This window comes from Pogoniulus pusillus, chromosome Z, assembly GCF_015220805.1.
Source record: "Pogoniulus pusillus isolate bPogPus1 chromosome Z, bPogPus1.pri, whole genome shotgun sequence".
Lineage (NCBI taxonomy): Eukaryota > Metazoa > Chordata > Aves > Piciformes > Lybiidae > Pogoniulus > Pogoniulus pusillus.
In genome coordinates this window covers 46,916,989-46,941,160 of record NC_087309.1, presented here as the reverse complement: position 1 = coordinate 46,941,160, position 24,172 = coordinate 46,916,989, and the positions used below count along the sequence as shown (strand labels likewise).

At 41.3% G+C, this 24,172-nt stretch overlaps 2 protein-coding genes across 7 annotated transcripts in view; both read right to left on the bottom strand.

Annotated features, from left to right (window-relative positions):
- Window positions 1-19,445, bottom strand: part of TRAPPC13 (trafficking protein particle complex subunit 13) — a 36,533-nt gene extending 17,088 nt beyond the window's left edge. The window contains exons 1-7 of one of the 5 annotated variants that reach the window (XM_064140184.1): window positions 19,241-19,445; window positions 9,685-9,753; window positions 8,769-8,868; window positions 6,845-6,929; window positions 3,779-3,906; window positions 3,570-3,642; window positions 85-129 (exon numbers count right to left, since the gene is read on the bottom strand). In XM_064140184.1, coding sequence (XP_063996254.1) covers window positions 85-129; window positions 3,570-3,642; window positions 3,779-3,906; window positions 6,845-6,929; window positions 8,769-8,868; window positions 9,685-9,753; window positions 19,241-19,286 — 546 coding nt within the window. In that variant the 5' untranslated portion in view covers window positions 19,287-19,445. Of the gene's footprint in view, window positions 1-84; window positions 130-3,569; window positions 3,643-3,778; window positions 3,907-6,844; window positions 6,930-8,768; window positions 8,869-9,684; window positions 9,754-18,883; window positions 18,957-19,240 lie in introns of those variants that run through there. The other 4 variants (XM_064140183.1, XM_064140186.1, XM_064140185.1 and 1 more) reach the window with 4 other exon arrangements.
- On the bottom strand, window positions 14,157-19,316 carry SHLD3 (shieldin complex subunit 3). 2 transcript variants are annotated; one of them, XM_064140189.1, is made up of 2 exons: window positions 19,241-19,316; window positions 14,157-16,089 (listed from the first exon to the last, which is right to left on the bottom strand). In XM_064140189.1, the coding sequence occupies exon 2, from the start codon at window positions 15,952-15,954 to the stop codon at window positions 15,205-15,207; it is 750 nt and encodes a 249-aa protein (XP_063996259.1). In that variant the 5' UTR covers window positions 15,955-16,089; window positions 19,241-19,316; the 3' UTR covers window positions 14,157-15,204. The 2 variants fall into 2 exon arrangements, with proteins under 2 accessions (XP_063996259.1, XP_063996260.1); XM_064140190.1 differs by lacking the exon at window positions 19,241-19,316 and adding an exon at window positions 19,083-19,220.
- Window positions 19,446-24,172: the final 4,727 nt, after the last annotated feature.

Sequence of the window (24,172 nt, the reverse complement as noted above, 5' to 3'; positions counted from 1 at the left end):
ATTTAAGAAGCTTTGTTAACTTAATCATTCTAATGTGGAGTCATAAACAGCACACCAAAACTAGCACACACAGCTCTCACTTACCTCAGCATTGTAGAATTTGGTTTTCACATCTAGCGGTTTAAGGACCTAAATGAAATAGAAAACAGAGAGATTGACATCTGGTTTCTCAGAGAACTTCAGCATCAACTGTTAATGAGTGCCAGGATTTTTAATAAAATACTGTCCTTCTGATCTTATGCAAAACAGATACCTAATGGAATATATTATTTATACTCAGATGAAGAATCACAATTCAGATTATATACTCACTGCTGCTTATTTGCAAACTTGATTTATTCGCTACTAAGCAGTTTTCTTAGATTTAAAACAAATACTTCTCCACTTAAGCACTGGCATTTTACAAAACCAGACAAACTCAGCGCACTAAGTAGATCTTGGTCTTTAAAATAACATTACATCCATCTTGTATCCTGAAGTGGTCTGCACTTGCTTTCAAAAACGAGCAAGAACTGTGTAATATTCACAAGTCCTTCAAGGGTTCTGCAGCAAAAGTTGCTGAGGGCTTCTCTAAAAATAAATGAAATAGAGAACTATTCATGTGATTAGTTTGAGCAATCAACTATTATTATACTTCCCTTTCTTCTTGAAAATGAAGCTGTTGAAAGAAACAAAAAAGCTAACAAAACATTTTCATTGTGTGAGACTAAATCAGCAAGAGAACATATTTTGATTGTATAAAAGGTGATAATGTGTTGTTGTCAAGTGGTTGAATTTTGAGCATAAATTCACTACAGTTAGCACTTCAAATATGGAATGGATATACACTGATGTAACTGAAAGAAATAATCTATTACACTTCAAGGAAACACATTTAAGTTATCTTGATGAAGACATTTATTTCCTTTTACACAGGGAAACTTTTCTTTGGTTGACATATGCATACTGCATCCTGAGAGATCCCTAAAGTTTCAAGTTGTGAACACATTTTTTTTGCCCTGAATTATTCAAGGTTAAAAAGTAGCCTTCACAGAGATTTGTGCATAGTAACAGGCACAATGTTAAAATCTCTCAAGTAATCATAATTATTTCTGTCTAGTCAGAATAAAGGTCAAAATTTTAGTTTAGATGTTTGTTGGTTCAGTGTGTTTTTTTCCAAAATCATAGAATGGTATAGGTTGGAAGGCACTTCAGAGATCATCCACTTCCAACCCCTTGACATAGGCAAGGACACCTCCCATTAGAACAGCGCATTGTGTCCATGCTTTTCACCTGCCTCTGTACAATATCTGCTGTCCTAGCTTGGACCACATTTAGTGTACCTTGAGCTGATGCTGTACATAGAGGCAGAAAAATGCACCAACGTGAATGTGATGCTTTGAATGATGTGCAGTGATGTCCATGCTCACTGCCCATGATGTACCTGCCCCTGTACCATACCTGCTGTCCTAGCTTGGACCACATTTAGTGGTACCTTGAGTTGATGCTGCACTCATATTTTGCCTCATAGGGCTTCATTAATTTCCCTCAATACTACTGTCTTCTCTTTCTGGTAAACAGAGTCTTTCTGTTATTTCTACTAATTTTCAAGTGGTATTCAAGTATAAATAAAATAATCATTGTGAAGTTCATAGCCTTGTTATAAACCCAAACAACATCTAAGCCCTAAAAAGAATCAATCCTTCTCCATATAAATATAATGGTGTTATTCACTATAGAGAAACTTTTGGAACAAAAAGGCACTACTGATCAGTATAAAACTACATTCAATAATTCAAAAAGAAGCTGTTTAAAAACAACTGTAACAGCAGTTCAGGTTAAAAGATCCTAGAAAGCATAACTGAAAAAGTTGAGAAGTTGTCAAAGACAAAATGGGCTTTTTTATTATCTGAAACCTATGAAATATACTATGCTGGTGACATCTCAATCAGTGGCAGCATCAATTCCCATTGTAAAGACATTGTTCAGCTGTTTGTAACATTTCTTTATGTTTGTTCTCAGATTTTCTAGCTGGTCTCTCTACATCACATCTTTTAAAAATCACCGAAAAAAGTGCTGAGGGAAGTGTTTCTCTCATAATCAATCAGAGAGTATTTATAGAATGGTGTTGAAGTGCTTGTGTTAGTGACATGGTTCAGTGGTGGACTCGGCAGCTAACGGTTGAACTCGATAATCTTAGAAGCCTTTTCCGACCTTCAGAATCCTATGATCCTACATAGTTTTTGGAAGGAAGACATTCAAATTTGGCAGATAGCTGGCCTTAGCTATTTTGACATTAAAGCTGCCTGTGTTGGATTCAGTCAAAAAACACAGATAGTACAATATGCATGCAGACCCCTAGAAAATGCACACAAATAAGTTTCTGCATCAAATCTAAAGGAGACAAATCAATATCCTGAACAAGGTAAAGGAAGGGAAAGAGGATGAGAACCAGAAGTCTGCAGATGCATATGTCAGTGCCTGGAGAAACCCTATAGTGAAGAGTAGGACTGAACTCTTGGGGCACAAAGAATGGAGAAATTGTAAGAGAAACAGTTTCACAAGGAAAGTAAGACAGAACACAAAAAGATGAAAATCAGCTTCAATAAAGATAAAGAAACATTGCAGAGTCTCTGTGTTCAGAAGACAGTGAAATGAAAATTGGTATGGAATTATTTTCCCTTGATCTGTTTGGAAATGCCTTTGACTAATGAATACCTGCCATTTCAAGGGCTGTTAGTTCTAGCACTTGGATGTTCTTTGTAGAGCTTGGCAATTTTGTTTTCAAAAGTCTGAAATACTTTTCTCTGAATCATCTAGGTAGAATACTATAGAAGCACAAAATGAAATCACCTGCGACTTGCAAAATATCCAGGTCTCAATCACTGAATGCTTTTGTATCACCAGACACTCTGCAAGAGTACCTAAAAATGTATTCTGTAAAGCACATAGCCTAGTGCTTCCCATTCTAGGGGAAAAAGACCATAATTATCCAAGTCTCAGCATACTTCTCTATAAACATCCATCAAACACATAGCTAAACAAGACTCTTTCATGACAGAAACAGTCCACAGATAATGGTAATTTCCTGGTTTCCTCAGTTACTCCAGTCTCAAGTATGAAATGTGTGCTGTGTAACCAAGCTTTTAACTCTATCAATTATTTCTGTGGATATTAGTCAGATATAACTCAATGGACTTCTTTGCTTAGCTTCCTTTTAAAAAAGCAAACTGCTATGTTCCAATTTAAAAAAGGTTCTACACGTTAAAATTTAAATTTTACAGTCTAAATTCAAAAGTGAGATGGGTCAAAGTCAGAATGAACAATATTTGTTCTGTTTAAAAATAAAGTTGAGTGCCATAAACCCAGGAGGTTTTAGAAGTATTTTTTTCTTTCTCAGTAAATTAATAAAAAATGTATGATGCAATGTTTGTCATTCCTGAAATGTATGGTAATTAGAAGTTTGAAGCAACAGGTTTTGTCAGTTCACTTCAAAAAGTCAAACAGATTTTTAGTGTGCAAAAGTGCTTTTGAAGTATCAAATGTTTCAAAATGGTTATATAAATAGAGTAGAACATTTAGTGCAATACCTGAAATTTGAAGAACTTTCTGAAGTACATCTTCTCTCCTGTCTGCGTAGTGTAACTTACTGCACAAACTAAGCTGAAAGAAACAGTGTTTTAAAAATATTTTTAATTACTTCAAATTCTGTGTCTGCATTAAAGGAGCAACAGAATAGCATGCATGTGCTGCAGTTTAATTTCAGCTCACTTAATCATAGACAAAATTTAGATCTTACATGTGTGTTCCTATCTCCTTTACTTCATGATGAATCACATCATCAATGCAACAGTCAGGTTTAAGTTCTGCCACTGCAGCACTAGAAGCTGAAAGATTCAAGCGCTGAGAACTTGTCTGTAGATCGGCCTGGGGACAGAGCAAAAGCATTGGCCAGAACTGCATCTGCTTAAGCCAACCTAAAGAAAAACAGCTTTATAATGCAACTATTAGGTTTTGCTAGAGCATTTTGTATTCTACATGCTTTCATATATATAATTAAGACATGTTAAAATGATGGACATTCAAGACCATACTATATGTGGCTCTGGTCAGCCTGTTCTAGTTGGAGGTGTGTCTGCTGACTGCAGAGCAGTTGGAGAAGATGACCTTTGAGGGTCCTTTCCAACCCAATGCAATTTGTGAATATGTGGTTTATAGCAGTGCATTATGTTAGAAATTCACTTACAGATAAAAATTTCTTTCAAAGTTAAATCCTTATTACATTATTACATTTGGCTAGCAGTAAGCCAAACCTTGCCCCAGTAGGCAGTAGAGACATGCCTGGACCTCCCAATAGGAGATTCCCTGCCTGGACCTCAGGGGCACACGGGTTGGGCGTGTGTGTGTTACACAACTGTTTACTGCCTCGTGGGTCCTGGTAGAAAAACATGTCCAGGCATGTAGAGGCATAGAGAAGCCTCAGTTTTGGGGCTGCTGCCCCTCCACCACAGGTATCAGCACCTTCCTTGACTGAGATGTGGACACAAATGGTTGGACTTCACAGCAATGCTAGGATTACACATGTCAGTGTTGAGCTGCTGTTTATTTTGAGCACCAAGATGTTCCTAGTCTGCTATTGGGGAGATACCCTGAAACCCTTGGAAGTCTTACTTTGCTGTTTGATGAATGATAAACTCAGGCACCTCCATGGCTGTTATATGAAAGTCACATTTTTCCAGAGCTTTTAAAAGGAAAACTATGAAGAGAGTAGTGTGAATAGATGACAACAGTCCCTATCAAGTTTATTCACTTTATTACTTTACCATATCTTGGCCTCCAACTTCAATTTCTAATTCATCAGTTGTGCATGGCTCTTATGCCATGACTCTCATCCTTTCCAATTGCTGAGACTTTCTTGGAGCCAAGGGCTGAAAGAGGCAGCACTCTTACGGGCAACTGTGAGTTCCTGGGTGCTGTCTAGATAGCAGATATGGTCGGTATAAATCAAATGGAGGCTCAAGCTAAGCTGCGGTAGCTAACAACTGAAAGGCAAAAGCAGAAGGGTTGACACCACTGTTATACACTGCCTAGTCTCTCAACTGATTTTGTGAGTTAGCCTAATCCATCCTGGGGCAAGGCACTGAGGTTAATACACATCACCTCTCTCTTGTGGGTAAGCTAGTCTCTGTGACTTCCATCTGAAATGGGAAGCTAAGTGCTTATGCTAGCATCAGGAACAGTGTGGCCAGTAGGACAAGGGAGGTTATCCTTCCCCTGTACTCAGCACTGCTCAGGCCACACCTTGAGTGCTGTGTCCAGTTCTGAGGTCCTCAATTCAAGAGAGGTGTTGAGGTGCTGGAGCATGTCCAGAGAAGGGCAACAAAGCTGCTGAGGGGTCTGGAACATAAACCCTATGAAGAGAGGCTGAGGGAGCTGGGGGTGTTTAGCTTGGAGAAGAGGAGACTCAGGGTGACCTTATTGCTGTCTACAACTACCTGAAGGGAGGCTGTAGCCAGGTGGGGGTTGGTCTCTTCTCCCAGACAACCAGCAACAGAACAAGGGGACACAGCCTCAAGTTGTGCCAGGGTAGGTATAGGCTGGATGTTAGGAGGAAGTTCTTCACAGAGAAAGTGATTGGCATTGGAATGGGCTGCCCAGGGAGGTGGTGGAGGCACCGTCCCTGGAGGTCTTTAAGAAAAGACTGGCTGAGGCACTTAGTGCCATGGTCTAGTTGATTGGATAGGGCTGGGTGATAGGTTGGACTCGATGATCTTGGAGGTCTCTTCCAACCTGGTTGATTCTATGATTCTAAGTATATGTAAATGATCCAATCCTTTATCATGTAGTTTATAAAATTTCCAATTACTTTTTACATGGAATTCCACAATGACTTCTGGAATTTCTCAATGTGTTCTCAATATTTTATTTGTTCAGCAGAAAATGCTAGGAAAAAAAATACATACTATAAAAAAATAATTTGAAATACAAGCAAAAGACAAGTCAATACACGCTTTACAGAGACTCACTCAAAGTGCAAGTGAATAAAACTCCAATGTTTCAGCTGTGGGAGTTTTGCTACATTGGTTTTCCACAGAAGCTTGAAAACATCTTTTTTTTATTATTATTTTTTAAATAACATTTTAAATTTTCATTTAGCCTTTAGAGTTCTAACTTGAGTACTGTGTTCAGTTCTGGGCCCCCCAGTTTAGGAGGGACATTTTGATGCTTGAGTGTGTCCAGAGAAGGGTGACAAGGCTGGTGAGAGGCCTTGAGCACAGCCCTACGAGGAGAGGCTGAGGGAGCTGGGATTGGTTAGCCTGGAGAAGAGGAGGCTCAGGGGAGACCTTATTGCTGTCTACAACTACCTGAGGGGTGGTTGGGGCCAGGAGGAGGTTGCTCTCTTCTCTCAGGTGGCCAGCACCAGAACAAGAGGACACAGCCTCAGGCTGCGCCAGGGGAAATTTAGGCTTGAGGTGAGGAGAAAGTTCTTCACTGAGAGAGTCATTGGACACTGGAATGGGCTGCCCGGGGAGGTGGTGGAGTCACCGTCCCTGGAGCTGTTCAAGGCAGGATTGGACGTGGCACTTGGTGCCATGGTCTAGCCTTGAGCTCTGTGGTAAAGGGTTGGACTTGATGATCTGTGAGGTCTCTTCCAACCCTGATGATACTGTGATACTGTGATACTGTGATCATTTCTGTCTTTATGTCTTATTACTTCAAATTTCCAGGTATATTTTCAGGATCGGAAAAAGTGATATATATTTCCTAAAATGCACATACCAGCATTAAACATACAATACACTGTTGGAAAACATACTCAACATAGTCTTTTTATAAATCACAAAGTAGATTTATCTTCACATACCTTCACCAATATGTCCTTGACAACTTGGTTACTATCATTGTGTACACTAATGTAACTGGAAAACGTTTCTCCCAGAAATATATTTCTGTGTTAAAAGAAGAAAAAAAAATGTTTAGTAATACCATTTTAAAAAATACAAAACATTTCACAGAAAATCTTTTAAGTTCTTTTATACATACATATATGTATTTATATGTGTGTACACACACACAAATAAGCATATGCACACACTTATGCACTAGATCAGACCTGAAAAAGTATGCTGGCATTTTCAGAGCCTTCTAAGACACACTCCAGAAGAGAACAAACAAATCAGAATATTTTGCTAGATAAAAATCTGAGAAGATGGCTTACAGTACGCACAAAAAAATCACTGTATTGTATTCTGTTCATATAAGATACCAGTGAAGGCTGGGGGATGATGAAACTGAGAGCAGCCTTCAAGAAAAGGACTTGGGGGTACTGGTGGATGAGAAGCTGGACATGAACCAACAACGTGTGCTTGCAGCCCAGAAGGCAAATTGCATCCTGGGCTGCATCGAAAGAAGCATGGCCAGTAGATCTGTAAGTTTTAAAAAGCAGACAGAAAGAGATATTTTACTCACAAAGGAAGCAAAATAAAGATGCTCTAGCTGAATTGGAGAGGAATATAGACATTTGTATTAAAAATAGTACAGGAAAATACAGAATACATGAATCCTTAACACATAACACAGATACAGGATATATGAGAACACTTTCAAAACCTTCCCCACAAACAGACTGAAACACAAAACCCCAGTGCTTGTTTTCTCTTCTCCCATTGTCTCCCATTAGGCCCAGAGAGGCCTTGACTGAACAGCAAGAAGTCAGTGAGGCCCTGAGGGCCACAGGCAGATTTACGGCCCCATCTTTTACCAGATGATAAGGGCTCCCTCGGGAAAGCCGAAGGAAGGAAGAAAAAGATTTGGTGCTACTGACCACTTATAAAGTGCTAGCAGAGTTATGGGATTGAATCAAAAAAATTAAGGGTTCATCTCCTGGACCTTTCTTGTCATCCTGGAGAACTCTGTGACTTTCTTAAGGGAACCTGGGCCCTAAAACCAGGACAAGCTCAAGAGAGGTGATTCTGCCATTTTATGCTGCTCTGGTGAGACCTCATCTGGAGTATAGTGTGCAGTTCTGGGCCTCCCAACACAAGAGAGACATGGACCTGATGCAGTAGGTCCAGAGGAGGGCCACAGAGATGATCACAGGGGTGGAGCACCTCTCCTGTGAAGATAGGCTGGGGAAATTGTGTCTGTTCAGCCTGCAGAAGGGAAGGGTCAAGGCAGACTTTATAACTACATTTCAACATCTGAAGAAATGTTGGAGAAGAACTGCTTAGAAGAGCTTGTATCAGCAGGACATGGGGCATTCATTTTAAACTGGAGCAGGGTAGATTTAGGTTGGACATACAGACGAAGTCTTTACAGTGAGAGTAGTAAAATACAGGAACAGGTTGTGCAGGGATGTTGTTGAGGCCTTGTTCTTGGAGACATTCAAGACCATACTATATGTGGCTCTGGTCAGCCTGTTCTAGTTGGAGGTGTGTCTGCTGACTGCAGAGCAGTTGGAGAAGATGACCTTTGAGGGTCCTTTCCAACCCAATGCAATTTGTGAATATGTGGTTTATAGCAGTGCATTATGTTAGAAATTCACTTACAGATAAAAATTTCTTTCAAAGTTAAATCCTTATTACATTCAGAGCCAGGTCACAGACAAGGAACATCAGGCAGTATGCATTTACATACTATGTCAAATTATACATCAAGACACAGACTACTTTTTAATGATTGAATATCTCATTGCACAATTGTAATACTCAGACAGAAAACTAATAAACACATTATCATTGAATGAATCCTAAACCTTGCATACAACAGTTATAATAACTCACTCTTACCCAAAATTTTGCGGCAGAGTCAGCATTTCTCCAAGCATCAAAGTTTCTGCTCCCTTTACAGTGGAAGGATCATCTTTCATAAGCTGGTTAAACAGACTACCTGTAGAAATAGCAAATCGCTAGTATCTTAATATTTTCTTAGCCTAAAGCTTTGTTGACATTTAAGCTATGACACTTAATCTCTTACTTACATAGAACTTATTTTACATATTTTACATATGTATGTAAAATATATGTAGAACATATTTTACAATTAATGTGGTTAGGGACAAAACACCTATCTACAGGCCTGACTAAAAATTATAATTTACTACCAGGCACTTGCATCAATTAAGTTAATCAGTGTATATACTGAACAGCCCAATCCCAAAGGCACTGCTCAAATTAATGCTAAACTTTAAGTCAAGTTTTTCCCAAGTGAAGCACATTACATAATAGAACTAATCAACCCCCTTTCTGTTCCCCTACTTTTTAGTCCTTTCTTTGCCTCTCTCTTATACTTGACTTGTAAACTGAGGGACATTCCAGGAGGTTCCAAGCACAACCTCAATTCAAAAGCAGTGATTGCTGCAAAGTAATTCCACATAGAATATTCATGCACTGGTTCTCAGTACCAGCACATTCTCTTGACATAAAGAAGACAGTAATGCCAAACTTTACACAAGTACATATTTCCCTCTTACAACTCCCTTACATCTTGAGGTCACGTTTTGCAACACCACCAAACTTTCAAAGCTGTAGGTAAAGAATTGTAGAGTGCACTTTGGTATTTTCTCACAGCCATTACCACATATATATTGCTCTTTCATATTACTATCTATGGAAGGTCATACAACTCCTTGTCTCAGTCTCAGATGCTTGTATTACTTAAATCTACTAATATGTACATATTAATCTGTCGGTAGAAAAGACATACCTGGCAAATCTCTTTCTTCACAAGTCACAGGAATATTAGTGAATAAAGTGGGTTTGGTTAGCCTCATCACTGCAAAAATCAGAAAATAAAGCAAAAGTCAGTTAAATACTTTTAAGCATAATTTTGTCTTGCAGTCCTTCCAAACCCCCCCCCAAAAAAAACCCGAAGTCTTAGCCTGAAAAGCCGTAGCAACTTTTTGGATCACATACCCTTTTTCAGAGCAACCAAAAGCACTTTTGATGCTCCCTCTTGCTTTATTTCCCTGGTGCACTAACATCTAGTGCTTTCAATCTAATGTTCTAAAGGTCTTATATTTGTTGCCTTATGGACATCAGGAGAAACATACCACTTTCATTCTGTGAAGTTTCCTAAGTTAAGCACCTGCTCTAAGATCCTAGAGTTGTCGTCGAATGAGACATAATGACTAATATGGATCTTTTTAATCAGACACCAGGCTATCAGGAATGGCATTTACACTTCAAACTCCAACATACACACAAGACAGAGTCATAAGTCTAAAAGTCTTCATTGCTTATATAATCACTTTACTTTTAGCCATGAATCTTCAATCTCAAACTGGCAAACCCCCCCCCCAAAAAAAAAAAATCATCAATACCAACAAAATCAAAATTATAAGATCTTGCTATTAAAAAAAACTATTTCAAGAAAGTGGTACTTTCAAAGGCAATTTTAACCCACAGTACTCAAGATTACATGACTCCACTCTGGTGAGACCCCACCAGATCTAGAGCCCATGTTACAGGAAAAATATGCACATGCTGGAATGTGTCCAGAGAAGGGCCATGATCAGAAGGCTGCACCACCTATCCTATGGAGACAGACTGCGAGAGTTGGGGGTGTTCAGTCTGGAGAAGAAAAGGCTTTGAGACCTTATCATGGCCTTCCAGTATCCCAAGATGGCCTAAAAGAAAAGTGGTGGGGGACTTTTTAAGATGTTGGGTAATGATAGGAGAATGGAGCAAAACTTTAAGTGGGTAGATTCAGATTGAGTGTAAGGTAAAAAGGTCTTCACCGTGAGGGTCATGGGACACAGGAACCGGTTGCCCAGGGAGGTGAAGCTCTATCCCTGGAAGGCTTTAAGGCCAGGCTGGATGGAGTTCTGAGCAGCCTGATCTAGTGTGAGGTGTCCCTGCTCAGGGCAGGAGGATGGGACTGGATGATCTTTGAGGCCGCTTCTAATCCAAACAATTCTATGATTCTGTGATTTTCATTTATATTTAAGTGTTGCTGAAAAATAAGTCCTCCCTATTTATATAAACAAATGGCCCCAATCTTACATATACCTTCTCATGAAAACATTCATGTGAAACAGAGTTGAGCATTTGTAACCTGAGGTGTTGGTCTGAGTATGTGAAAGTCACCAATTCATTTTTTTTCTTCAAAACTTAATAAACATAAACCACACATAATTTCTCAAAACTAAAAATAAAGCATTTAGCTTGACTTAAAAAAAAAATCAGCATCCTTGCACTGATGTGTATTGTGCTTTCATCCTTACATTTTTATACATCTGGTCAGCACTTTCAGTTGTGTGTTGTATTACTTCACAAGAACTTACACTACAACACAACAGACCTGTTCAAACCAGTAATGACAGAACCAAATCTCAGTTTTCAGATTAGTAACAAAATTATTTTCGTAATGGTGAAAAGTTGCAAAGCGTGACCTCTGAAAACTTAGAACTACAAGGTAAATAAAAGGCTCCCAGATATACCAGAGTAAACGGAGAACCCTATTCAACAGTGAACGTGAAAAAGATAAACAATGAATTGTAAATGCATGTGAGCTATGCATTTCCACAAAAGTTCAAAAGAGAAGTCTGGACTTCAGCTTGCAATCTCGTGCTAACCAACACTACATTGATCATTTGGCAGAGAAACCAAAGGTGGTATTCAGTGACAGTTATGCAGCTAAGAAGCCCAAAGCTAAGCAATGCATGTATCAGTTATTCACATACAAGGCAACCCAAAGCAGCAAAAAGCTGGCAACTACCCCCAACAGTGACATTATCTCTCCTTCTGTTTATGAAGATGTTTGTTTAGTTTTATTGGTATGAAATATAGAATAGAATCATAGAATCAAGCAGGTTGGAAGAGACCTCCAAGATCATCCAGTCCAACCTAGCACCCAGCCCTGTCAAATCAACAAGACCATGACAGTATGTACCATGTTCTTCTTGTGTTGAGGGCTGCAGAAATATAGTGGGACTGTATTACTGATGGTTACCTAATTTCATTCAAATCTACACTAAGCCTATATAAACTAGCTGCTGACTGTTTCTAAAAGAAGTTACAGACCAAGTTTACACATGCTTTAAGACAATAAATAAATAAATCATGGAATGAAGTTGAAACACTAATAAATTATCTATGTTATCACACTTAATATAGCTAATAAATTAATATTACAAAACATTTTCTCTTCTTAGGATATCTTCCATGAACTTAGACACAAAATGCACCACCAAATAAAACTCAAATCACACTGCATTCTGGTCCGACATACCTTCAAAAACGCTGGCATGCAAAGAAACTTTACAGTATCACACAGTATCACAGTATCACCAAGGTTAGAAGAGACCTCACAGATCATCAAGTCCAACCCTTTACCACAGTGCCCAAGGCTAGACCATGGCACCAAGTGCCACATCCAACCTTGCCTTGAACTGCCCCAGGGACGACGACTCCACCACCCCCCCAGGCAGCCCATTCCAGTGCCCAATGACTCTCTCAGTGAAGAACTTTCTCCTCACCTCGAGCCGAAATTTCCCCTGGCACAGCCTGAGGCTGTGTCCTCTTGTTCTGGAGCTGGCCACCTGAGAGAAGAGAGCAACCTCCCCCTGGCCACAACCACCCTTCAGGTAGTTGTAGACAGCAATAAGGTCACCCCTGAGCCTTTGTTACTGTTAAGCTCAGAAAACTAGTATCAGTGGCGTAAGCTGCCTATATAACCTTTAAAACTAATAATAACTCCTAGTTACTCTAGACAGCATTTTACATCAGTTTTGCCAAGTGGTAACACACAATGTCACAAACATCTCAAATACAATGGGGCTCAATATAAGACCTCCTGAACATCCACTCAGATTAGAAATACATGTGAACCACCTAAAGTGGACAATGTGCTTAGAATCATTTTGGTTGGAAAAGCCCCATAAAGTTTAACTCTACCAAGTCTGGTACTGAACCACACCCCTTAGCACCATGTCTATGTATCGTTTAAACACTTTAAGAGATGGGGATTCAACCATCTCCCTGGGGAGCCTGTTCTAGTGAAGAAGTTTCTTCTAATATCCTATCAAAACTTCTAGTGTAACTTGAGGCCATTTTCTCTCATTCTATTACTCATTAGGAGAACAGACCAACACCCACCTCTCTACAACTTCCCATCAGGTTGCAGAAGAGAGTCTCCTCTTTCCTCAGATTCCTTTTCTCCAGAATAACCAATCCCAGTTCCCTCAGCCACTCATCATAACAGCTGGTGTCCAGACCCTTCACCATCTTCATTGCCCTCCTCCAGACGCACTCAAGGACCTCAATGTCTCTCTTGTAGTGAGGGTCCCAAAACTGAACACAGCACTCAAGGGGTAGCTTTGCCAGTGCTGAGTATAAGAGGATAATAATTTTCCCAGTCCTGCTCATCACATTATTCCTGATAATGGGGGCAGGACAGTGGCTCATTACTGCTGGCTCATGTTCAGACAGCTGTAAATCAACACTCCCAGCTCTTTCTCCATGGGTAGCTTTTCAAACACCCCACCTCAAGCCCACAGCATTGTATGGGGTTGTTGTGACCCAAGCACAAGACTTGGCATTTGGCCTTACTGAATCTCAGACAACCGGCCTTGGCCCATAAATCCAGCCCATCCTGGTTCCTCTGTATAGCCTCCTGGCCCTCTACCAGATCAACACTGCCACTCAATTTGGTGTCTGCAAACTCAATGAAGTTGCATTTAATTCCCTTGTCCAAAGATATTATACAGACCTGGTCTCAGTGCTGAACAACAGCACTTATGACTGACCATCACAGAGATGTAACTCCATTCAGCCAGTTCTTAAACCAGTAAAGCATCCACCCATCCAACATAGTTTCTCCAGGAAGATGTTCTAAGAACATTAAATGCCAGGTAAATAACTTCCACAGCCCTTCTCTCATCCAGTAAGTGGGATGCCTTGTTGTAGGAAGTCCGGTTAGTCAAGCAGGACCTGTCCTTCACGAACCCACACTGAACTGGGCTCGATGCCTTGGTGGCTCTGCATATGTTGCATAATGGCACTCAAGTTCATCTCCTCCACAATCCTACTCTGCACTGAGGTTAGACTGACAGGTCTGTAGTTTCCATGTAATGCCTAAAGTAAAAATTAAGTATTTCAAGACAAGGATGTCACTTTAAAAAAAAATGAATAAAAGTCCAAGGTGATTTATGTAGTATTTACATGGAGGGATCTCTGTTGTGCTTACACATACTTTTATTTGGTCAGTGTTACAAAGACAATCTAACAATTAACAAATACTATTCACTTATTTTTCCCCTGAGATGTCCCAGACCTTGACCTCCACGTACACCAAAATCAAATGGAGTAAGCATGGGTCTCTAAGAGAAACACGTACCCTTGCAGTCATATTGGTTCCAGTTTAACTGCTCTCCAGACATTGAATTAAGCAGAGACAGACCGACCTTGGAACACTTTATTCTTTCAGATGACAAAAAAATTACGCAAAGCTCAGCCTTGTATCACCATGAAATGCAATCAAGTGCTCAGAGACCTTTATCTTCCATAATGACAACAAACAGAGGTTTACACATATAAGCTGGATTTCTTAACTTGCTGACCTGCAGGTCGAAGTTAGTGCTTTCATGTTCCCCAAATATAGAGATGAAAGACCAGAAACATCAGGGTAAAATCTCATTACATAAGTCTTGGAACAGTAAATGCCACTCTATTATTTTTCAGCACACAACTTCCACCGAAATTCTCATTAATATTTATGGAAAAACACAGATAACATTACTAATACAGCATGTGCATGCCACAGAAAGTCAAGTTTACATTTTATAACGATGGCTATATCTTCATTAATTAAAAACCTGCACACTATTCTCAGGAATTAGCCAGATCCTGAAAAGTCTCAGTGTCAAAAATAATTACAGATCCTTACAGTGAAGAAAACAACTAAAAATATTATCTGACACAGTTTGCTGTAATAGTCTAGATTTGTTTTTTTTTTCTTACTTTAGACCACCAAGGTATGGAAAAGCCACATAATACACTGTGAAGGCAAACAGAAACATACTAATCTTAATAAAACCATTTGTAAGTCTCTTGGCAAACTAAAGTTAAATAAACACACTATTACAGTTAAAAAAAAAAAAATGTAGCAAAGTACAATTAGGTGGTTTTCTGCTCAATAATTCATCAGTTGTTCTAAAATATATTCTAAACTGCTTAAAGTCTAGTGCTTCACACAGCAATTTTGTAATGAAACTCTATCTTACAATTATAAACTAAATATAATTCCAAATTTATGTACAAGCAAATTCATTTTATCAGTAAGGCACAGCTTTTCCCTAAGAATATTTCTAACATATTCACAGTATAATATATCACAGAAAATCCATATCTGTCCCACAGATCTTTGGATAGTAGCATTGCAGGATGGCAATTCATTCTGCTTTATGAGCCTGTTCAATTTTATCCAGATGTCCTCCAAATTCTGATTATTACAAATAGACTGTTCAATTGTCCACTTTGCTCTATAAAACGCATGCAGTTTAAGTCTTTCCAAATTATTTTGCAGTTCTTGAGATAGAGGCAGAATCTCTTCTTTAAGTTTAGGGCAAGGCAGAGAGACACTCCAAGATCTTTTCAGTTTTTCTCTTCCATTAGGTGGTGGTTCTTCTTGATTCTCCACATTAATTGATCTGTGAACAGTCTGTGCTTGGACTGAAGACTGTCCGTATGTCACATTAGACTGAAACTCAAGCAGATTTTTTGTGCAGTCATAATCAGAAGACCCTGTAACATAGTCTGAAGTTGTAAAAAGCTGTTTCAGTTCTTCTGCTTCCTCACAAGAAATAACAGGTGGGTGCTTTTTTGGTTTGAGGGGAAGTCTGCTTAAATCATTTGGAAACCAGGGTGTAAATCTTGGTAACTGACGAACTGGAAACTCTTCTACTGCTGCTTCTGCAAATTTCTGCAGTTTTATTTGATCTCTCTGATATGGTCGATAATGCAAGACCACTTCCATGCTTGTACATTAGGAATCCAGTTATTCTTAAGACAAATATCAGTCTCTCGATTGGGATTCTCAAATCTAGACTGAAACATCTTATTTACAAGAATTTCCTTGCCTTGTACTGCAAAGATCAGTGGAAAACAGGACCTAAAGCAAAAGTATTATAGAAAAGTAAGACACTACCATATTAAGAAAATATTGTTAGGACATTTTACAAAAAAACCAACACATAGCAAAAACAAGCAAGATGCAGATGAGAACATTCTATTTTGTCAGAATTGAACATTAGTGACTTTATTCCATCATCACCAGCATAACTACAGTACACTGAACATTATCTATACTCATGCAGTTTACTCAACTAGCCTTCCCAAGAGGATTCTTTCACTGTCACTATCTCATGTTTGCTTTTTCATCATTATTCTTGTTATAGTGTTGTGATGCATATTAGAAGACATACAATTACTGCCTACTTACTTGAAATTTACCAAAGAAATCAGGTTTTGGGGTTTTTTTTAACCCTCCTACACTTTAAGACAGAGCATACAAAGTAACTAAAAAACATGCATTACAAAAAAAATTTCTGAAATAGTACTGAACAATAGAGTGTCTTTCAGTCACAAGTTAAAAGGGAAGCGCTATAAGCAAATTGAAGTTGGTTGCTTCCATTTCCTATCAGAACTATACATTCAGGTTTAATCTCAAAGCTTCTGAGCTATACTTGCAACCAACCTTTTAGCTCTTCAGGGCCTGATTAATCATTTATTAAACTTTTAGAACAATTAAAACACTCATTATTCCTAAAAGACTTTACACTTTGATATATTGTTGCATTCTTCCACATGAAGATTATCTCAAACGTGGGGGAAGTAGCAGCTGCTGGTGGTGAGGGGAGGTGTGTGTGTGTAGAACTACAAACAGTGCTTATTAAATGTAACTCGCTCTCCTGTCTTCCCCCTGAACAAGCTTGTAATCAATTCACATGTCCTGCCAGAGACTGGGAATATATAATTATATTCAAATCAGTAAAATCTAGGATTGCTAGTTATTACCACGTCAAGATTTCATTTCAAATAGTCAAAATGCAAAGCAACTGTTACCTTTCTCACTTCTTTAACAAAATCTGCAGCTTGGACACTGCACCAAATTCAGTACAAGCCAAAATATTATATTGGTATCTTACAAAAGCTAAATTGTAGAATCATGTAGTCATCTGGATTGGAAGAGACAGGATTACAGAATGTTAGGGTTTGGAAGGGACTTCTGGAGATCTTCAGGTCCAATCCCCCAGGACCATATAATCTAGCACAGGTCACAGAGGAACACATCCACATGGGTCTTAAAAGTCTCTGGAGAAGGAGACTCCACCACCATCCTGGGGAGCCTGTTCCAGTGCTCTGCAGCCCTTACAGTAAAGGTCTTCCTTGTGTTGAGGTGGAACTTCTTCTGCTGTAGTTTACATCCATTGCCCCTTGTCCTGTCACAGGGCACAAGTGAGGCTGTCCCTTCCTCAATACCCAACCTTCACATATTTATATACAGTTATTAGGTCTTCCCTTAGCCTTGCATCTTTAAAATCAAGTCCATCTTACATCTTTAAAATCAAGTCCAATCATTAAACTAGCACTATCAAGTCACTCCAAAGCCATGTCCCTCAGCACTCCATCTATATAGTTTTTAATAACCTCCAGAGATGGTGACTCATGCTATCACTTTTTACTTGGGAGAAGAGACCAACTTTGCTACAATATTGTTTCAGGTAGATATAGGGAGCAGTAAAGCCACACCCAAGCCTCCTTTTCTCCAGGCTAAACAATTCCAGCTCCCTCAGCCACTTCTCATAATACTTGATCTCTCGACCTTTCACCAGCTTAATTGCATTTCTTTAGACACAGGCCAGCAGTTAGGGGCCCAAAATCAAACACAGTAATCAAAGTACAGACTCACCAGTGCTGAGTACAGCAGCATAACCATGTCCCTGGTCCTTCTGGCCACACTGTTTCCAATACACACAAGGATGCTGTTTGCCTTCTTGGCCATCTGGACACACTACTTAGTTTTCCGATCCATCATAAAATTTTATACTTTGAATTAAAACTAACAAAATGTATTTGACATGTTGGCTGGTGATGTTTCATGTTCTTGGGGTTTGGCTTTAGTGTGTCCATGTGCAAGATATGAAAAAGGGCTTGTTAATACTTTTAATTGTACTTAATGTGTTTTATTGCGACATGCAGACAAATCTCTCTCCAGGAATGTTGTAAAACTACTAAATGAGCAAAAAGTGAGCTTTGAAATCACAGAATCATAGCACTTTTTCAGATGGAAAAGACCCCTGAGATAGCTGAGTCCAAAAAACAACCTGACACCATCACAACCATTAAACCACGTCCCAGAGTGCCACGTCTACCATCCAAGCAGCCTCGCTCACTTAGAATGCTTGCAGAACCGAAATTTTAAGCAGTTATGACACCAACTTTATTAGTAGTATCTATTCTATAAACAGGAATAGTTAACAAAAAAATTGTATCTGTTGACTACAGCCAAAGCAGATTCAGTCTTTTTAGTATTTCAATTGCTAAATTTCTATTATCCAACTGCCAGCAGAAATGATCATTTTTTTACAGGGCCCTCTTGGTTTTTCGTTCTCTCTTGTTTTGTCTCGTAAGGCATATGAGATACACGCACATTTTTATTTTTACTATTTGTGATGGCTGAACCAAGGATGTAGACCCAGTTGCTGTGCATTAAGCATAAGGTTAAAGGAGGAAAAACCATCAAAAGGGGGAAATCCAAACTAACGAACGAAGGAACTGATAAGGAACTTTTAAAAAAATATTTTCTTCTAACTGCTGAAAGCCTTGTGCAAAACCAAATAACATTAAACACCTTCGATGGCCTAATCAAACCAGGCGCACACCCGCGGCCCTTTGCCACTTACAGCTGCCGCCTCTCGCCTCTTTACTCCCGCCTCGCACTCCACTGTCAGGCCCTTCTGACGGGCCGCTCTCTACCTTCCCTCAAAAAGGAAGGAAAAACTAGTCTCGTCTCTGAAAACCACTGTCTTCCACAAACAGTTCACAACCCAGAGCCCGCGCCGTCTCGCCCCACCGCCACCACAAACCCCGCATTCCACCCACCGCGGCGCCCGGCCTGGCTACAGAGCCGCTCTGTAGGGCCGGGCCAAGGGCAGACAGGGGGGCGGAGGCAAGCGCAGTGGAAGCACTGCTGCAGCAGCAGGTGCGGACTAGCAAGATAGAGGAATATTAGGAGGCCCGGCGGGCCGCGCAGCCGATACCTTTCAGAGCCAGCAAGTGCTCCTGCTTGGGCTGATTAACGTCCATAGCGCCAACCTTCACTCCTACGGGACGACAGACAGGCCAAAACACTGCCGGGTGTGCGGAAGCGCTCCGCCGGAAGAGACGGGGCGGACCCGTGCGCAGCGCCCAGGCGCGGCAGCTACCGCCAACACCGCGAACGGCTGTCCCAGCATGCAGCGCGTCACCGTCGCGGTGTGGCGTTGCGCCGGTACGGTGGCGAAACTGCAACCTGCGGAAAGCACTGCGCGGCCCCTGCCATCCGGGTGAAACCGCCCAGGTGGCAGTGACGTTAAGTTGGGGTTAAATATGCAGCACGGTCTTCTCTGTTGAGCTGAAGAGTTCTTTGTTTACACGACTGTTGTCTGAAACATGCCTGTTCACGAAGCAAATATGTCTCCCCTAAAGTTCTTTGTGTCCTTAAGTCTTGGCATCTTTGGTGGTTTTCTACAGCCTTCTGCTTCAATACGAAATTCCAGCACTGGCCCTGCATTATCAGCCTTTTGTCTTCACGGTACGCATGGTTTGCTCATAGAGAGCAGCTTTGCGCTCTGCTTTGGCAGAGAGGCTGGACGAGACGACCTCTAGACGTCCCTTCTAATTCCTAACATTCTGTGATGCTATGATAAACAGCAGCCATCATGGGCGTGTCCCTCTAACTTCAAAGGGAAGCAGAGAATGCAAGGATGACAGACACCAATGAATTACCAAAATTTGGCCAGTCTAGACCCCACATCAAAATCTCATCAGCTAAGAATAAAAGAAGGGCCATTGTCATGGGCAACTCACTTGTGAAAGGAGTGGAAGGCCCAATATGCAGCCTGGACTCGTCTTCAGGAAGTCTGCTGCCTCCCAGATGCCTGTGTTAGTCACATGAAGAGAAAACTTTCTTCCCTACTAAAGCCCTCAGACTACTGCTGATATTCCAGGTAGGCAGCAATGTAGTGAGAGCAAGAAGGCCAAAGGTAATGAAAAAAAAAACTTAAAGGAATTGGAAGGTCTGGTTAAGGGATAGGAAATGTAAGTAGTGTTGTCCTCTATGCTCTCCATTGTGGGGTGTGATGAGGGAATAAACATAAGAACGAGAAAATCCATACCTGCCTCCAAGCCTGGTGTCTCTGGCAGGATTTTGGGTTATCTAATAATTGGTTGATTTACAGAACATCAGGATAGCAAAAGCCTTGTGTCAGAGTGGATGGAAAGTAGCCAGGTGGAAAAGGACCTGAGGGTGCTGGTTGACAGACAGCTGAGTATGAGCCAGCAATGTATCCAAGTGGCCAAGAATGTCAACAGCGCCCTGGCCTATATCAGGAATAATGTGGCCAGTAAGAGTAGGGAAGTGTTTGGGCCCCTCGGCCCAAACTCGGCACTGGTGAGGCTGCACCCTAAATACCATGTTCATTTTTGGAGCCTTCACTACAAGAAAGACAATGAGTTACTGGAGCATGTCCAAGGAATGGCAGTTAAGCTGGTGAGGAGTCTAGAAAACAAGTCATATGAGAAATGGCTGAGGAAACTGGGATTCTTTAGCCTAGAGAAGAGGAAGCTGAGGGGAGACCTCACTATTCTCTACAACTGCCTGAAAAGAGGTTGTAGTGAACTGGGAGGTCAATCTCTTCTTTCTAGTATCATGTGATAGGAACATTATAGGAACACAAGAGGGCACAGTGGCTGCCAGGAGGGATATGGCTCTTCCTTGGGAATGCTCCATCCCATCCATCCTCCTCACAGCCTGGGGAGTGCTTTGATTTTGCAGACAAAAATGGTATAAATCAAGAATGAGAGTTCTCTTAAACACGAGGTTTGTGTGCATGAAGTTTGTCAGGCTGTAGCTGGGTAGGTTTAGACTGGACGTTAGGAAGAGCTTGTTCACAAGAATGGACAGACACTGGCACAGGCTGCCCAGGGAGGTGGTGGAGTCATCATCCCTGGAGGTGTTTAAAGATTTGGATGTGGTGCTTGAGGATATGGATTAGGGGTGAAGATTGTAGAGTAGGGACAATGGTTGGACTTGATGATCCCAGGGTCTTTTCCAACCTGGATGACTCTGTGACTCTGTGAAATGGCCTGAAACAGTGCTGGAAGAGGTTTAGACTGGATATTAGGAAAAAAAAATCTTTATAGCATTGGAATAGGTTGCCCAGGGAGGAGGTGGAGTCACCATTCCTGGAGACGGTCAAGAACATGTGGATATGGCACTTCAGGACATGGTTTAATGGTTTTAGGTTGATGGCTGGACTCAGTGATCTTATAGGTCTTTTCCAATTAAAATAATTCTTAACTTGAGCGAGGCTTTTGACACTGCCTCCTACAACATCCCTGTAGATAAGGTCAGGACATGTGGCATAGATGACTAGTCTGTGAGGGGGATTGAAAACTGGATCCACAACAACAAAATTCCGAGGGTTGTCATCAAAAGCACAGAATCAAGTTAGAGGTTTGTAGCCAGGGATCAGTTCTGGGTCCAGTTTTGTTCAGTATCAATGATCTGGATGAGGGCATTAAGTGTACCCTCAACAAGTTCGCTGATGATACAAAATGGGGCGGGGGGGGGGGGGGGGGTGGGGCAGGGTGGCTGACACCTGTCAGGCTGTGCTGCCATACAACGAGATCTGGAGGGGCTGTAGAGCTGGATGACGGCAAACCATATCAAGTTCAATAAAGACAAGTGCAAGGTCCTACCTCTGGGAAGGAATAACAGCAGACACCAATACAGGTTGGGGGCTGCCTTACTGGAAAGCAGCTCCGTGGAGAAAGACCTTGGAGTGCTGGTGGACAGCAAGTTCTACATGGGCCAGCAATATGCCCTTTGTGACCAAGAGAGCAAATGGCATCCTGGGGTGCATCAAGAAAAGTGTGTCCAGCAGGTCTAGGGAGGTTCTTCTCTCCCTCTACTCTGCCCTGGTGAGACCATACCTGAAATGCTGTGTCTAATTTTGGGCTCCCCAGTTCAAGAGACAGGGACCTGCTGGAGAGAGTCCAATGGAGAGCCACAAGGATGTCTGGGGGACTTGAGCATCTCTCCTGTGAAGAAAGACTGAGAGACCTGGGTCTGTTTAATGTGGAGAAGAGAAGACTGAGAGGACATCTGATCAATGTATACAATATCTGAGGTTTGGGTGTCAAGTAGATGGAGACAATGTCTTTCACTGGTCAGCAGCAATAAGAGAAGGAGCAATGGATACAAATTGGAACACAGAATGTTTCACCTCAACATGAGGAGAAACTTCTTTACAATGAGGGTGACGGATGTGCTAGTTTGAAGCAGGCTAGAATGTTTTGGTGAGAAAAAGTAGAAAATTTAGCTGTGAAAAGGAAAACAATTGTGATGTCAACTTCCCTCACAGTCTCGCTGAGATGTATGGGAACAAGAAGGGAAAACATTAGATAACACTTTCACCATTTTGTTTTCACTCTCGGGCTGGGCTTTGACTGAGCTGCATCTCCCTAACCTCACTGCCACTAACCTTGCTTCTTAACCTCTTGGCCGAACCTCTATTCTTCCTTAAGACTGGGGTAAGGTTGAGAGGGGCAGGGGGAAGGTGCAGGGGTGGTTGAGAGCCCCTCCTGGGGACTCAGGTTTCTGGGAGGGGAGTTGTGTTTCTGTATTACCTTTTACCTTGTATATTTTTTTATAATGCTGTATATATTGTAAATATCTGCTTGTATATTGTGCTAGCTGTAAATAAAAAGCTTCATTTATATTCCCAGAGCCCGTCTGAGTTAGCTGGGTGTTTCTTAAAGTGTGGCGGGGCGGGTAACACCTAAACCACCACAACGGAGCACTGAAACAAGCTGCCCAGAGACGTTGTGGAGTCTCCTCCTCTGGAGAATTTCCAAACCCGCCTGCATGTATTCCTGTGTGAACTACCCTAGGGGATCCTGCCTTGGCAGGGAGGTTGGACTCAATGATTTCTGGAGGTCCCTTCAACCTCTAAAGTCTGATTCTGTGATTCTATGATTCTATAAAACCACTGATCATCACTATAACCCAGGTGTTTACTCAACCAGTTTCACTTTGATAACAATTACCCCCTTTGAAGTCTTGTCTGAACTTATTTATTTCAACTAGTTTATTTCAGCACACAAAGTCACATTGGATTACTACATAAATGCATACAAAATCTACAACTACTGTTACTAGAACAATTGAAATTGATTTCACCCATCACCTTAGGTCAGAGAACCAAGTGCTTAAAAAATGGTATACTTTGGACACTCCTGCAGGAGTACTTCTCTGAACCTTATGCAGTACCTCTGTTAGTTCCCATATTTCACAGAATCATAGAATCAACCAGGTTGGAAGAGACCTCCAAGATCATCCAGTCCAACCTAGCACCCAGCCCTATCCAGTCAACTAGACCATGGCACTAAGTGCCTCATTAAGTCTTTTCTTGAACAGCTCCAGGGACGGTGCCTCCACCACCTCCCTGGGCAGCCCATTCCAATGCCAATCACTCTCTCTGGCAAGAACTTCCTCCTGCCATCCAGCCTGTACTTCCCCTGGCACAACTTCAGACTGTGTCACCTTGTTCTGTTGCTGGTTGCCTGGCAGAAGAGACCACCCCCCACCTGGCTACAATGTCCCTTCAGGTAGTTGTAGACAGCAATGAGGTCACCCCTGAGCCTCCTCTTCTCCAGGCTAAACAACCCCAGCTCCCTCAGCCTCTCCTCATAGGATTTGTGCTCCAGGCCCCTCACCAGCTTTGTTGCCCTTCTCTGGACACGTTCCAGCACCTCAACATCTCTCTTGAATAGAGGAGCCCAGAACTGGACACAGCACTCAAGGTGTGGCCTGACCAGTGCTGAGTACAGGGGAAGAATAACCTCCCTTGTCCTACTGGCCACACTGTTCCTGATGCAGGCCAGGATGCCATTGGCTCTCTTGGCCACCTGGGCACACTGCTGCCTCA